General features: G+C 50.5%; 1 protein-coding gene across 2 annotated transcripts in view; it reads left to right on the top strand.

Moving 5' to 3' along the window:
- ADGRD1 (adhesion G protein-coupled receptor D1) overlaps window positions 1-14,171 on the top strand; it is a 108,136-nt gene that overhangs the window by 38,777 nt on the left and 55,188 nt on the right. For both annotated transcript variants that reach the window (XM_080940719.1, XM_080940718.1), the window contains 4 exons: window positions 16-133; window positions 1,164-1,274; window positions 2,673-2,748; window positions 4,160-4,301. In XM_080940719.1, the coding sequence (XP_080796845.1) occupies window positions 16-133; window positions 1,164-1,274; window positions 2,673-2,748; window positions 4,160-4,301 (447 nt within the window). The remainder of the gene's footprint in view (window positions 1-15; window positions 134-1,163; window positions 1,275-2,672; window positions 2,749-4,159; window positions 4,302-14,171) is intronic.

The following is a 14,171-nucleotide window of genomic DNA, read 5'->3' as shown; positions in this document are numbered from 1 at the left end:
CTGTGTTGCTTGTAGGACAACACCATAAGGCTGGGCCTGGTTGACACCATCGATACCATCATGGGCCACATATCATCCAACCTGCAGCCCAGAAAACCCCATGTCGTCCTCGCAGGCTCTTCCTCTGTGGCAGGTAGCCATTATCAGATCGGGAGGCAGTGGGGGTTATGGGAGAAAGAGTGTTCACAGGCAGCAGCTGAGATAAAGCACCATTTCCTGAGCTCCAGCGCCTTGGGAAAAATCCCAGTTTTGAAGGAAACTGTGTTAGAACTAGGTTAGAAGTGCTGGGTCATGGCACAAACACGTGACTGTGTAAGCAGTCACGACAATGTGTGTGTGTGTGTGTGTGTGTGTGTATGCCTGTGTCTCACGACAGTCATCTGGGCTTAAACAGAATGGGAACTGGAACTCCTTGAGTCCCTGGATCCTTAAGTATCCAGTGGGATGCTCTCTGCCATAGAGATGGGGAATGGGTGAAGAAGGACACAGGGGGAGGAGTCAGGGAGTCCAGAACATGAGTCCGGATAAAAGTCAGAATGGGATATCAGAGGAAGCAACCTGGCTTTCCCAGGATGCATCAGGGATCCTGCAGACAGGCATGTATTCTTCGCTTTGAGTCTCTGGAGTCATCCTGCTTCCTATCACCGCTCAGGAGCTCATCTGCCCCCAGAGTCAGCTTTAGGGGCAGCCTGTCTGCCAAGCCACACCCTCCACACACGTGGTTTCATTTACTCTTTTCTGATGGGGTCCTTCAGAGCTTAGATAGCCACGGTCCTCCTCACCCCTGTGGGGTCTGGCATCATTTTGACCATGCGGCTGGATACGTAGAGCTAGAGGACTGCAGAGGGGCGGGGTCCCTCCAGCCAGGAGTTCCTTTAGGGTGTGGCTGGAGGGACTTGACCTCTGCAGAAATCCCCATCCTAACTCACGTGAAGACATGCACATGTGTGTACCTGTTTGTGGACATGCACATGTGTATATGTGCATGTGTGTTCACGTGTGTGTGTATATGAACATGTGTGGTCTGAGTCACCCTTTTTAGAGGCCATTCCTCTCTCTTAGTAGTTAATTGGGCTTAAGAAATAAAGGATGGTTACCCACAGGGCCTTCAGTCTGTCTCCCACAGCCAGTGAGCCCATTCACTGTGTCTACTTCTCCTTCAGAATTCTCTGTGGCCAAGGTCCTTCCACCAACGCTGAGTGCCCCCCACTATCGATTCCCAGCCCATGGGCACAGCTACATTGAGATCCCAAGAGAGGCCCTTCACAGCCAAGGTGAGTGGATGTGATTTGTCAGGCCTTCAGGTGCTGCAGCCTGGGTAGTTGTCCCTCCGTGGGAGGATGGGCATTCGGTGCTGCCAGAGAAGGCTCAGATGCAAAGCATGCATCTGAGAGAATTCCACAGCACATGGTAGATCGTAGACCAAGCTGGGACTTGGGAAAAAGCTACATAGCATTGAGTCTGACCCACCACATAGGATCTGTGCTCAAGTCTGCTTAGCTCCTGGTTAGTTAAATGTGAGTAGATGTGGTACCCCTCTTCTTGCTCAAGGTACAGAGGAGCCAGAAACTATCCCAGGACAGGCTCAAATCAAGTCTCATGAGGACTAAGTAACCAAGGGCACCTGGTTACACAGGAGCACTCTGGAGCCAAAGGCAGCTCTGGCCATGTCTGGCTTACAATTCTATGTGGGTCCTTCCCTCTTGGATCTACTCGCAGTTGAGTATTATTGGGGTTCCCCACCCTAGAGGGCCTGATCAGAGGCCCAGCATTGTCCTGTAAGAATTCTTTTTTTTTTTTTTTTTTTTTTTGTTGAGAGAACAGGTGCCTATGACTTCAATCTCCTTCTGGTAAAGACTCAACATTTCCTGTTTTCATGGGGAGGGGTACCATCTTATTCTTCCAGGTTCCGATGTAGGACAGATTAGAAATAACCCAGTTTTCAAGAATGGCTAAAAGCCGTGTTCTCAACACTTACTGCAAAGCAAGCCAAACTCTGATTAAAACCCCAGCTTAGCCCACTGATGGTTGTGTGGCCCTGGGCAGGTTTCTCACCATATCTGGGCCAGGCCAACAGCAATACCCGCTTTGTGGCATTGTTGTAGAACTTACAAAGCAAAGTATGTATAAATCACTATGCATGGCATGTAACAAGTCCCCGACGGCAGCAGGAGAGCTCACAAAATCAACCAATGATGGCTGAGCATCCTCACAATTGCGGAGAGAAAGAAACAGCTGAGTATGTGGGTCTTACTGTAACAAGGGGCAAGGGATACATTGTAGCCATCTGGCTGTCAGCTACAGCCTGTAGACCTTCACTGGAGCATCAGCACACCCCTCCTGCAGACTGACTTCGACACTCGCTGGTGAGCAACTAGCAGCCCATGAAGTGTTCCCTGTCCCTGAGGCTCTCTATGGTATCCTGGGCAAGTCTCAGCACCTGGGTCTGGTGTGGGCATAAGGGACGGGGCAGGAGGTCATTGTCGCAGCTGAGCACTCTGCGGACTAGCCACAGCTTCTGTGCTGTTGTAAATTTGGTAGCTCTGTGGCTCTTCCTCCTCCCAGCCCCAACCCCGCGTCACTGCCTTTAGCTTCACTATGTGCCTGGTTCTGCACATCTCTTGCTTATGACTGGAGTGTTAACGAACATCCGACCTCTGCTTTGTCCTCAGCCTGGACCACGATTGTTGGCCTTCTCTACCACACCATGCACTATTACCTGAACAACATCCCCCCAGCCAGCACAGAGTGAGTGTGATACAGTGGTGTGGGGTGGGGCAGGGGAGGTGTATGCGCTTGTTTCCTGGATGGCCAACCTCTGTCATATTCTACACTGCCACATGCATGGCTTTTTGTTAGAAAACTCTGGCTACCAGTGCCTGCTGCCTCGCTGTTCAAGCCAGGTTGGGCTTCTAGCCTTTTGGAGAAGATTTGGGAACTCCATCAAGTGAGATCAAGCAGGTTCTGGGGCACACAGGTCAGCTATGTTCAGAGGTACCCCTTGGGCTCTGTGAGCCTCAGTTTTCACATCTATAGAATGGGAAGACAGCAGGTCTGCCTTTATGATTGTCTCTCTTGGTAAGATTTCTTCCCTTCCCCCTGCCCCTTCCTTCTTCCACAGTTAGTACAGGAGATAAGAAAGCTCCTGTACATAATTAAGCTCACCCCAGGGGTCAGGGGTCATTCACAGGTTAAACTCACCAGATCCCCATTGAAACTTCTGCACACCAGGCATCTCACTGAACCATCCCTGACCTCGGCATTTCAACCTCAGAACTCCAAAACAGGGACAGGAGTTGTCAGTGGGCTGTGGCAGATCAGAGTGGGGCAGGAAAATGTAGTTGGAATGAGGAACTTGTTGGCTAGTGTAAACTCTGAACATCCTGCAAGCATCCAGCTTCAGGAGCAGCGTGGTCCAGCCGTCCAGGTGATGTGACCAGGTTTCATCTCTAGGCTCTTCCCAGGGTGGGCTGTGTCCTCTGTCAGACAGTCAGTCCCCTTACTGATGTAGTCAGGGAGACTTGGTCCTTTAGGGCTGACATCCAGCAGAGACTGTGTCCCAGCTCTCTCTCCCGGATTAGGGTTCTCCGCCTGTCTGGGGAGGTCACAGGATCATGACCTCATTCTTGAGATGTGATACGGTTGGGCAACGTGATACGCTGGCCAGTGCAGCTCTGGGTGGCAGGGCGTGCTCCGGAGCCATGGACTCAGCTCTACATTCTTAGCTGAGTGGAGGAAGAGTGGTTCGCTGCGTGACCTAAGGAAACCGAGGAAAGGGATGGACAGGGGTCGATGTGACAGTGGATGCCACCACACAAGTACTGACCACATGCGTGTGTAGTTGGGGAACGTAAGGTTCAGACGGGGCGAGGCGGTGCCTGAGGTAACAAGAACCAGGCAGGTCAATGTGCTGGAATTCCAAGCCTGGGGCCAAAGACCTGTTCTTCTGCATTCTCTGATACGTTTTAAGGTCCTGCCCTGTCTCACCTCCCAGTCATGCCACACTTCCAAGAGGGACAGAAACAAGATGCCCCATGCAAAGGCCATTTCCAGATGCAGGATCTAATGTGGGTCTCAGAACACTTGGCTTCGATGTCGCAGTCTAGCCGCATGCCCTCCCTCGAGCCCCGTTTGTAACCCATTTCCACTGATTTCCAAGGATTCCAGAGGCCGTGAACTGCAGAGACTGCCTGCTGTCTGTTGCCAGCCACCTGATCTCCCTGGAGGTGTCCCCACCGCCCACTCTGTCCCGGAACCTATCCGGCTCTCCTCTGATCACTGTCCATCTCAGACACAAACTGGTGAGTTGAAAGTTGGGTTTCCCTCGCTGGCCCTGGGTGGACTGCGTGCCGATGGGGCCCAGTGCTGGGTAAGGAGCACATTTTTCTCCCCAGAATTCATCTCCTTCCAATTTAGTTCTCAAAGCACATGGTTGAGCCTCGCCAATGGACATGGGCTGAGATTGAGTGAAGAGGCCTCTACTCCCCCTCCCCCTCTCCCTTGGCTCTCCTAGGAGAGTGCAGCCCCTATGGATATGCCCCTGGCTTGTGGCAACATTTTGTTTGGAGTAGAGGGACAGTTGTCCCAGGGTCACTTAGCGGGCATGACAGGGTAAGCAAGACACAGAGTTGAGGTCTGTCACACGTTGCTTCGGAGCCTGTGAATGCCACCTCGGCTTTGGGTTTGGACAGATGAACCATTTGTCCTGATGCATTCATTCACAATGAGGTTCTGTCATCTTTTGTAACTCTGCCTGTAGGTGGGTTTCTGGCCCTCTGGGTAGCCAGGTCCGCTGCGTACCAGGAGAGAGAGAAGCTTAGCCAGGTTCCCATGGGTGCAGGCAGGATCTTGGTTGGTAGTGAGTGTACAGGCAATGAACACCCCCAGGAATAGCTTTGGAGAACTGGTTTCATTTATTGGTGGGGCTGAGGAGACAAAAGCTACTTAAACCTTTGGGGGTGAGTGCAGGCTATCCAGGAAAATGTACATCATCGACAGGGGAGAAGGCAAGGTTCTGAGGACGCCTCGTTTGTATAAGGAGGAGTTCCAGGAGCTTCTGGACATGACCTTATAAGAAGTTTAACCTGGATACTGGCTATATGACCTCCTTTAGTGAGGAGTGGAGGGGACAGGACACAGGGCATGCAGGCCTGGGGCAGGGTAGGGAATGATCCAATTCCTGTCCATCTCTGGATGAGATTTCTGGGGTTTGTATGCGCTCTGACCCCACTCTTGCTCCAGGCTTGCTCCTCTCAGTCCCACAGTTCCCAGGACCCACAGGTGAAGAAATCAGGGATGGGCTCTAATGTACTGTTGTTCCTAAGATGCTCATGTGAATGTATGCATTCTCACAGGCACCGTCTTCCTGCGCATCTCTCAAAGGCTTCTAGCTGGCACCTAGCGTGCTGAGGGTGGTGCTGAGCACACATTGCAGGGGGTCCCTGAGGCCTTGGGAACCTCAGTGACCTGACTGAAGCTCGTGGAGAGGGAACTCATGAATCATAGCAGATAGGAGGTATACTGGAAAACACAGTCAGGGATATTCTCTGGAGGCAGGAAAAGGCAGAACAGGAAGCTGGGACAAGAGTCACCTAGGGCAGAGGGTAGACAAGTTGGCTCAGAACCAGGGTTTTATGGCTTCCATACTCCAAGGAGAGCACACCTGCTTGTGTGCATGTGCTGATGTATACACACGGACCTGCATACGCTCAGGCTGTCTGGAACAAAGAAATCCAAGATGTAAGACACATGTTTGATTCTACACTCTTCAAAGGGAGAAGTTCCCGTTTTTTCTCCCTCTTGTTTGCCTTGAAAGTGTCTCCAGGCTGTTCCCAGGAACCCTGGCTTTGTCAGCAGCACTGCTTGGTCCCGCCCCCTAACCTGGTTTACAGGGCTCCCAGTGTTCAGGAGCCTCCTCTGAGAATTTTGGGTTTGCCATGCATGGCACAGCAGCTGGTCCTCTGGAGAGTTTGCATTTACCTTCAGCAAGATGCCTCGATTCTAACAGACCCTCCATCCTGCTTTCCCCATCTGGTGCCTCCTGACTATGCATGCCATGGGGACATGGAGGGAAGAAGGGGCGGAGGAAGGAAGGGAGGGAGAGAGGGCAGGTGAAGTCTCTCGAGCTGTTGTCCTGGTGGGTGTCAGTGACTGATTCCAGCCCCCCACACCACTCCATCTCTCTTGGAGTCATGTGTGTATGTGTTTGTGTATGTGTGTGTGTGTGTGTGTGTGTGTGTGTGTGTGTGTGTGACTAGCTTCTAAAGACAGAGTTTTATAAGTGGTCTAGGACAGACTAACATCGAGTCTTAAAGACCGATTATCCCACTAAGGTCTTACGGGTCTCCTCAGAGCAGCAAAACATAGAGTTCACCACCCAGATGTGTGCTCTTCCCAGCATACCCTGACTGGAATGTAGGTGCAGGAAATGGATGTAGGGGGCTGCCCCACTCACTGGCATGTTCCTCGGGAGGCAGCAGGAGGGAGGGAAGCCTGCCCACATGCATGTCCACTGTCTGGTCCTATTGGGAAGGAGATGATGGCTTATGGGGGGGGGCTCTCACAGAGCCATGGCTTCCAAGAAGCTGGTGAAGCATTGCAGACTGACCTAAATGGGGCTGTCTGCTCTGAGAACGTGCACACTTCTCTCTCTAAGGCAGGAAAAGACTGGACTGTTTTGAGATCTGAATTTACTTAGGCAGTGGTGGGATCAGTGAGACACCTCAGCAGATGGGGGCATCTGCAACCATACCCAACACGCTGAATTTGATGCCGGGCACTCATATATGGTGGAAGAACAAGAGCTGGCTCCTGCAAGTTATCCTCTACACATGCACTTGCATGCGCACACACATATATGCACATGCACACATGTATACACACACATACATACACATGCACACGTGCACACATACATGTGCACACACATGCATGCTTATGCACACACGTGCATAAATAAAATGTGATGTAAAAAAGAAGCCAATGGTGGACACCCTGGGGTTGCCCTCCCCATCCCCTGGCTCTCTGTCTGTCCGGAGGCTTGTAGGTTACAGCCAGAGTAAGAGATGACCTTCCATTGCATTGGGATTGCAGGTCCCGTCCTCCCAGTGCTGTTGGTGGTCTTGTGGAAGACTCCACTTGTGTTTCCTGTGAAGTTCTGGGAAGGTGCCAGTTTGCAAACCAGAGGGGCGGGGCAGGGAAGGAAGGGTAGGCAAAGACACATTCCCAGCTTAATGGTCGGTTGCTAGAGTTATTTTTAACAAAGAGCTTGAATGAGAGATTGTGCCTTAAAGAGAGACTGGGGGGAATTTTTATCCTACCAGAAAAGAGTAGTAATTAACGACAGTTGTAAGAGGTTTTTTTTCCCCTCTCCTCTTGTGTGTGTGTGTGTGTGTGTGTGTGTGTGTGTGTCTGTTTGCTCGTTTGTCTGTTTTTATTTTTTTGGCTGGCTGAAGGTTCATGCTATCCTCCTGAGAATGCATAGCAGGGCTGCTGCTGTGGATGTGAGGAGCAAGGCACTGTGGGTGGTGCCACCACTGGCAGGTGGTCCAGGGAGAAAGAAGAAAGTTAATGGGAACAGGCTGCAGCTGTGTGAAGCAATTCCCGTGGCATCCTCCCTGAGGCTGATGGGAAAGAACAGAAGGAGCCGGGAGATGGAGGAGGTGTCAGCACTTGTCTCCCCCCAACCATGTTCGTAAGAACAGGGGTCACAGCACTGTCTTCCAACATGTCAAAGCAAATACAGGCTAAGGTTGGGGTTCCAGGCTGAGGGGCTCTCCCTTCTTGTCGTGGTGAATGATTGGTGTGGGCTCCCCAGGGTCTTGAGAGTACAGGTACCAGTGCAGGTTTGCTTTTAATTGCTGTGGTGAACACCTCAGCCATAAGCAAACTGGGGAGGAAAGGGTTTGTTGGGTGTATGTGTCCTGATCACCATCCATCATGAAGAGAAGTCAGGCAGGAACTGAAGCAGAGGCCATGCAGGAACAGCGCTGCCTAGCTTGACGCCCAAACATATTCTGTTAACTTTCTTCTCTCTTTCTGGACCACCCACCGAGTGGTGGCACCACCCAAAATGTATTGGTCTTTGTGATGCTTTGAATATGCTTGACTCAAGGAATGGCACTATTTAGAGGTGTGGGCTTGTTGGAATAGGTGTGGCATTGTTGGAGTAGGTGTGTCACTGTGGGTGTGGGCTTTAAGACCCTACTCCGAGCTGCCTGGAAGTCAGTCTTCCACTAGCAGCCTTCGGATGAAGGTGTAGAACTCTCAGCTCTTCCTGCACCATGCCTACCTAGATGCTACCCTGCTCCCCCACCTTGATGATGATGGACTGAACTTCTGAATCTATAAGCCAGTCCCAATTAAATGTTGTCCTTATAAGTCTTGCTTTGATCATGGTGTCTGTTTGCAGCAGTAAAACCCTAACTGAGACAGTCCTTATGTCTCATTTATCAAGAAAATGTCATACACACTTGCCTTTAGGCCATGCTGATGGAGATGTTGTCTCAGCCTGAGGTTTCCTCCTGCACAGTGTACTGAACAGGAACCTGATGAATTCTAGGGATAGGTACAGTAAAGCCCCCCCCCCCCAGCCTATATTATGGCAATATGCTAAAAGATCCTGAGGTTTAAGGCTGTATCACTCTGAAAGTATAGGGTCCTGTCCACCACCCTTGATGCTCAGGCTTCAGAGGATAAATGAACCAAAGAGGTTCTGGGTCAAGCCAGTGATTGGAGCTGCCCTTCTGCAAATGGCCTGCCCAGGTTCAATGTATCTATGGATTGGCCAGACCACAGGGATATCTGCTATGTTAAATCCTGGCCACTATACCAACATTCTTATCTCCAGCCCTGAGGCTGGCTGTTTCAGTCCATGGTCCGCTCTAAGTGTACCAGAAGCTAGACCTTCTCTTGGAGTGCTATTTCACTGGTGGGAGACCATTTCCACGAAATGTGGCACATATCTATCCAGTCTTTTAGGACTCTGGGAATGACAGTGTGTGTGGGAAGCAACAAAGGCTCCAGGATCTTGTGACAGATCTCCAGTCTAGTGTCTCCATGGAGCTGAAAGATAGGTCTGCATGGCACACCCAGGCATGGGATCCAGATGCTGGTTATTTCTGTAGCAGCTGACCTCCCTGTCAAAACAGCTGTGGCCTCTTGGCTCGGCAAGATGCTGTCAAGATGTGAAGTTGTGGCCACTGCTGATAAACTGTAGGGCACATCTGTAGCCTCTGTTCACTGAACTTAGGGCACATCTGTAGCCTCTGTTCACTGAACTTCTGGAGCGGAGTCCTCAGCTGGGGCAACCAAACACATCTCCAGACATTGCCAAGAATGCCCTGGGAGATTCCCATTTGAGAACCCCATCTGTCTCTGTAGAAGGAACAGCTACGTTGTTGCCATAGCTCTCTAGTATTCCATTGTGTGGGCATCCTATCCTAGATCGCCTGAGGGATGCTTGGGTTGTTTCCCACTTTAGATCTTTAAGCACCGTCACTTTTTCATTCCTTCAAAGGATAACATTTACAAACCCATTTACAGCTATCCTTTTGCTATGGTCTGCTGTGAGTGAGAATTTAATTAATGAAATTTACTTCATTTATTTGTGGACATGTATGTGTTGCTGTGTTGTGGCATGTGTGAAGAGGCTAGAGGACAACTTCTGGGAGTCAGGTTTCTCCTTCCATGTGAGTCTTGAACTTAGGTCAACAGGTTTCCTGGCAAGTACCTTTACCCACTAAACCATCTTGTTGGCCCCATGAGAAGAAAAGTCTTGTAATGTTAACGAAACATTTTCTTCCTTTGCTGTGGCACTCTTGGGAACCTGGTAGCCTCTCTCTGCAAACTGTGCTGTGCTGTGATTCTTTTTTTTTTTTTTTTAAATCTACAAATGTTCATTGCAATGAGTCATAGGGTCTATCTATACTTTGCTTTAATTTTTTTGTTTTTAATTTTCTTTCGGCAAGGAACTTGCAAGGACAGAGGGGCAGATGTGAAGGGGCAGGGAGATGAATGGGATTGGGGTGCATGGTGTGAAACCCACAAGGCATCAACAAAAACTTAAAACAATCCATCTGCGATGTATATTGAGCTCAGATGGACTCCCAAACGGCCTCTGTGGAGATCAGGGCAAATACACAGGCCTGTGTTAATATGACAGTGCTGTCTTTCCCAGGTTTTGCTCCAATCTGTCTGAACGTCCAGGCCAGTTGCCATAAACTCCCTGGCTATTTCCGAGGCTGCGTCAGAGGCCACACCCTGCCTCCCCCTGTTACGTCTGGCCTTTCCCAGTCTTAAGGTGTACAGATAATGCTGTGAAGAGCTGCTATGTGCCTACTCGGGTCTTGCCCTATGATACTGTCTTAGAAGTAGAATTGTTTGGTTAAATGGCCACAGATTTTTGTCATTTCTGATTTGCTTCTGATATTTTAAGCCATGTCTGTTCAGAGGGTGATAAGCAGACTGGTGAGCTTGGGCTCCCGATGTGAGTTGTGGGGGTTAGGATAACAAACTCCGTCTGAAGAGCATGTGACAGGGCAGGGAACACCCTTCCAGGAAGCCACCTCTCTGTGGGGAATGTGCCACATTCCCCACAGAGTAAACATGCCCTTGAGATGACCCCAAGCCAAGCCAGTGTCTGAACGCCCTTCCCACATCCAGCCCCATCCCAGTGTGGGCTGTACGGAGAATGTGCTAGAACATTCCAGGCCTACCTGGCTTGTGCTCACTCCTGTTGGGTGTGAGTCTGGGAGTGTAGTTGCTGGTCCTGGGGCAGATGTGTCTGTGTATGTCATTGATAAACAGCACCAATGACTGATCCCTTTTCCTCAACCATCCCACACCCCGGCAAGCATGTGAACCTGTCCATCATGTTTCAGATTGTTAGTCTTCTCCGGGCTGGCCACCCTCGGGGCTCGTGTTGCCTCCTTCTGGTTTCCATTTATGTTTTTCACCGTGACGCTGGTGACCTCTTTATGCGTTTATCGGGCATCCCATACGCTTTTATATATATAAAGAATCTACCCCATCTCCCCATCCAGTCACTCCTTTCACTTCCTTATCGATTTTCAGTTCTCGGCCCTCCTCTGATGCGAGGCATCGGTGCCGCCAGCTCCTTCTTCTGCTGCGTCTGGCCTTTTTGCTCTCAGGGTGTCTGTGGATGAGTGGCTGGCTTTAAATTTTCATGCAGGCCCATTTATCAAGCTCCCGACTCGAGCTTCGTGCCCTTTGGTGTCCTGGTCAAGAAATCTCATCTGACTGGAGGTCACAGAGAAACTCCAGGGGGGCCGCTTGAAGCATTCTGAGCTTGCTTCCATTAAGTTCTGCAGTCGTCCGTGCCAGGACCAAGATTGATTCCCCTCACACGCATGCCCAATTACGGGGCTCCACCTGTTGGCAAGATAAACCTCCACCTTAGGTAGCTGTGCTTCCTTTCCCATCCATCAAACTGGCTGTTCGCAACCCCCCCCCCCCCAACTTCGGTGGTTATATGCTAAAGCCTCGCTAACCCTCACGCTTCGCCTGGGCTGTTGATGACAGAATCTACATTTTTACCACTGATGTTTAGTGCGGACGGTGCCTTTAGAGGGTTCTAAGATCAGCACCGTCACCACCGGGGCTCGTTAGCCCGATTCCCACTTAGCTCTAAACTCTGATGGGCGAAAAAACTCACATCTGCTTGTTTCTGTCTGAGTTCCTTTGATTGCTAGCAAAGCAGAGAGCCCTGCCCTGAGTAGCTCCGCCATCTGCATTTTTCTTTCAGATCATGTACTCCTGCCTTGGTTTTTTGCAGGTTTTGGGGAGGAGTGCGGGGGGGGGGGGATGTGCTGTGTGCTTCATTACTGACTTCTAAGAGCCTCCCCATCTTACAGATAGCTCTTTGCCTGCTGCATTGTGCCATAGTTGTGGGGTTTCGTTTTTCTTTTTTTGATACTTTTTGCCTCGTGCAAGTCAAAGAGTCCTATCTCGTCAAGACTGTCAGCCGTTTCCGCCAGAAAGATGTCCCCAGCTCCCCAAGACCGCTGTGAAAAAATCCACATAAAGCCAGTGGTTTGGAACAACATGGCTTTATTATCTGAGAATCCTGGAGACCTGGTGTGCAAAGTCAGTCTCCTTGTGCTAAACTCCAGGTGTCAGAGGCCCGGGAGGGCAGCTTCTTTCTTGCCTCACTGGCTTCTACAGACACTCTTAGCTTCGATGCTTCCTTCAAACCATTTATGGACCAGCCGTTCTGCTGCTGTCTCTAATGTCTCCCCCCACCCCTCCAATGCCCACCCTGCTACCTCCCGCTCCCAGGGACTGCGTGATGACTTTGGACCACTTAGTACCCTTTGGTGGAAAGGCATTGGCATAGAGCCCTTGACACATGCAGACAGACCCCTCCCTCCTTTTCAGGGCTGGGGTGCAGGCCCTAGAGGCAGACAGTCACAGTCCTTATTAGAGAAAAGGACTTTGTGGCTGACACAGGCTCCTTTCTTCCTCATCCATTTGGTGGTTGAGATGTATGTGTGTGTGAGTTCAAACCTTCCTTCTCTTGGTGACAAGATACTCAAAGTGTCAGAGAAGTGTCATGGTGTCACTCCCATTCTCTGTAGAGAAGCCAGCGTAGGGTTCCCTCAGCATGTATCGGGTACTGAGGGACACTGGTCAATAACTGCAGGAGTAAAAGCCACTTGGTTTCCTTCTAGGGATCAGCCCTGGGGGCTGCACAGCGGGGGAAATGTCTCAAAAGGCACAGTTACCCTCTTCTTCCAGCCCTGACTGTGGGGAACCAGGCGGCCGACCAGGCACCCCTGTGAAATGCCATCAAGAGCCTGGGAAGAGCCTAAGCATCTCCCAGGGTTTGCTTCCAGGACTCTGGCAATAGTGACTCACAGAAAGGGGTTCCTCACCAAACAGGTGCCCTTTGAAGCTCCCTGCAGAGTCAGACACGAGCTGGGCCCTACCCTGAAGAACACACAGACACTCAGGGCCCTGCTGAAGTTCACACACAGTAGGAGCAGACCCTCCATTGCCAGCCAGGCTTGGGAACCCATGGTGCAACTCTGCAGAGAAACCCACAGCTTCACCCTCTCTGGGCAGTGTGTGATCGTCCACGTCCCCTGTGTGCGTCAGCTGATGAGTTCTGACACCAACTTCGGAGATTCTGCGTGGTGGTGGGGTTTTGCAGCTTACTCTGGTGTTCTTGTTCAAACCTCCCAGCTTTGGTATGTCACCTTTTATGGGGAAGCCAGCCCTGTGTGCCCCAGCAGGGCCCTTTCTCATTTGCGGTGGCTTGTGATTCCCCAAAAAGGGAGTTTACATTGCACCTGGCTATCATGTGACTCTTTTGCTCTCGGATGCCTGTGGTAGGTTTGCTCCCCTGCATGTTGGGAGGCAGCTAGTGTATGCTCTCTCCAGTTTCTTTTTGGAGGCACTCAGAGCTATGAGTTTTCCTCTTAGCGCTGCTTTCATTGTGTCCCATAAGTTTGGGTATGTTGTGCCTTCATTTTCATTAAATTCTAAAAAATCTTTATTCACTTCTTCCTTGACCAAATTATCATATGTTTGTGGGCTTTCTGTCGTTTTTGTTGTTATTGAAGACCAGTCCTCGTCCATGGTGATCTGATAGGATGCATGGGAGTATTTCAATCTTCTTGTATTTGTTGAGGCCTGTTTTGTGACCAATCATATGGTCAGTTTTGGAGAAGGTACCATGAGGTGCTCAGAAGAAGGTATATATTTTTTTTTGCTGTAGTAACACAAACTGAGCACATAGCCTGGGGTCAGTAGCCAACACAGAGAAGGCAAGTGAATGGTTTATACTGACAGGGTCTTGGGGCCTCCCCTAATTCTGCCTCTAGCGGGGAAGGCCATACATTCGCCAGTGTTTCTTATTTTAGCAACTCATATCTGCCCAATGTTCACGTCTGTTAAAAGAAGATATTGCCAGCATCGGTGCCCCAGCCTCTGTAGGGTTAGAGAGCTATGAGAGGTTCCAAGGTTCATATCTGTCCGAGGGGATGTCTGGGGCCTCTTGTTGAGCAAGCCATTAGCCACCATCACTACATGGGCTGCTTTGTTTTCTTGTGTGGCTTGAGAGTGCCCTAGGATGCCCTAGGTAGACTCACGTATACTTGGCTTCTCGTTTTTATATAGACAGAGTATGGTGCCGTATAGTGTGGGGCTAT

The sequence above is a fragment of the Micromys minutus genome (assembly GCF_963924665.1).
Source record: "Micromys minutus genome assembly, chromosome: 29".
NCBI lineage: Eukaryota > Metazoa > Chordata > Mammalia > Rodentia > Muridae > Micromys > Micromys minutus.
The sequence above is the reverse complement of the archived record's forward strand: the minus strand, read 5'-3'. Positions and strand labels throughout refer to the sequence as shown.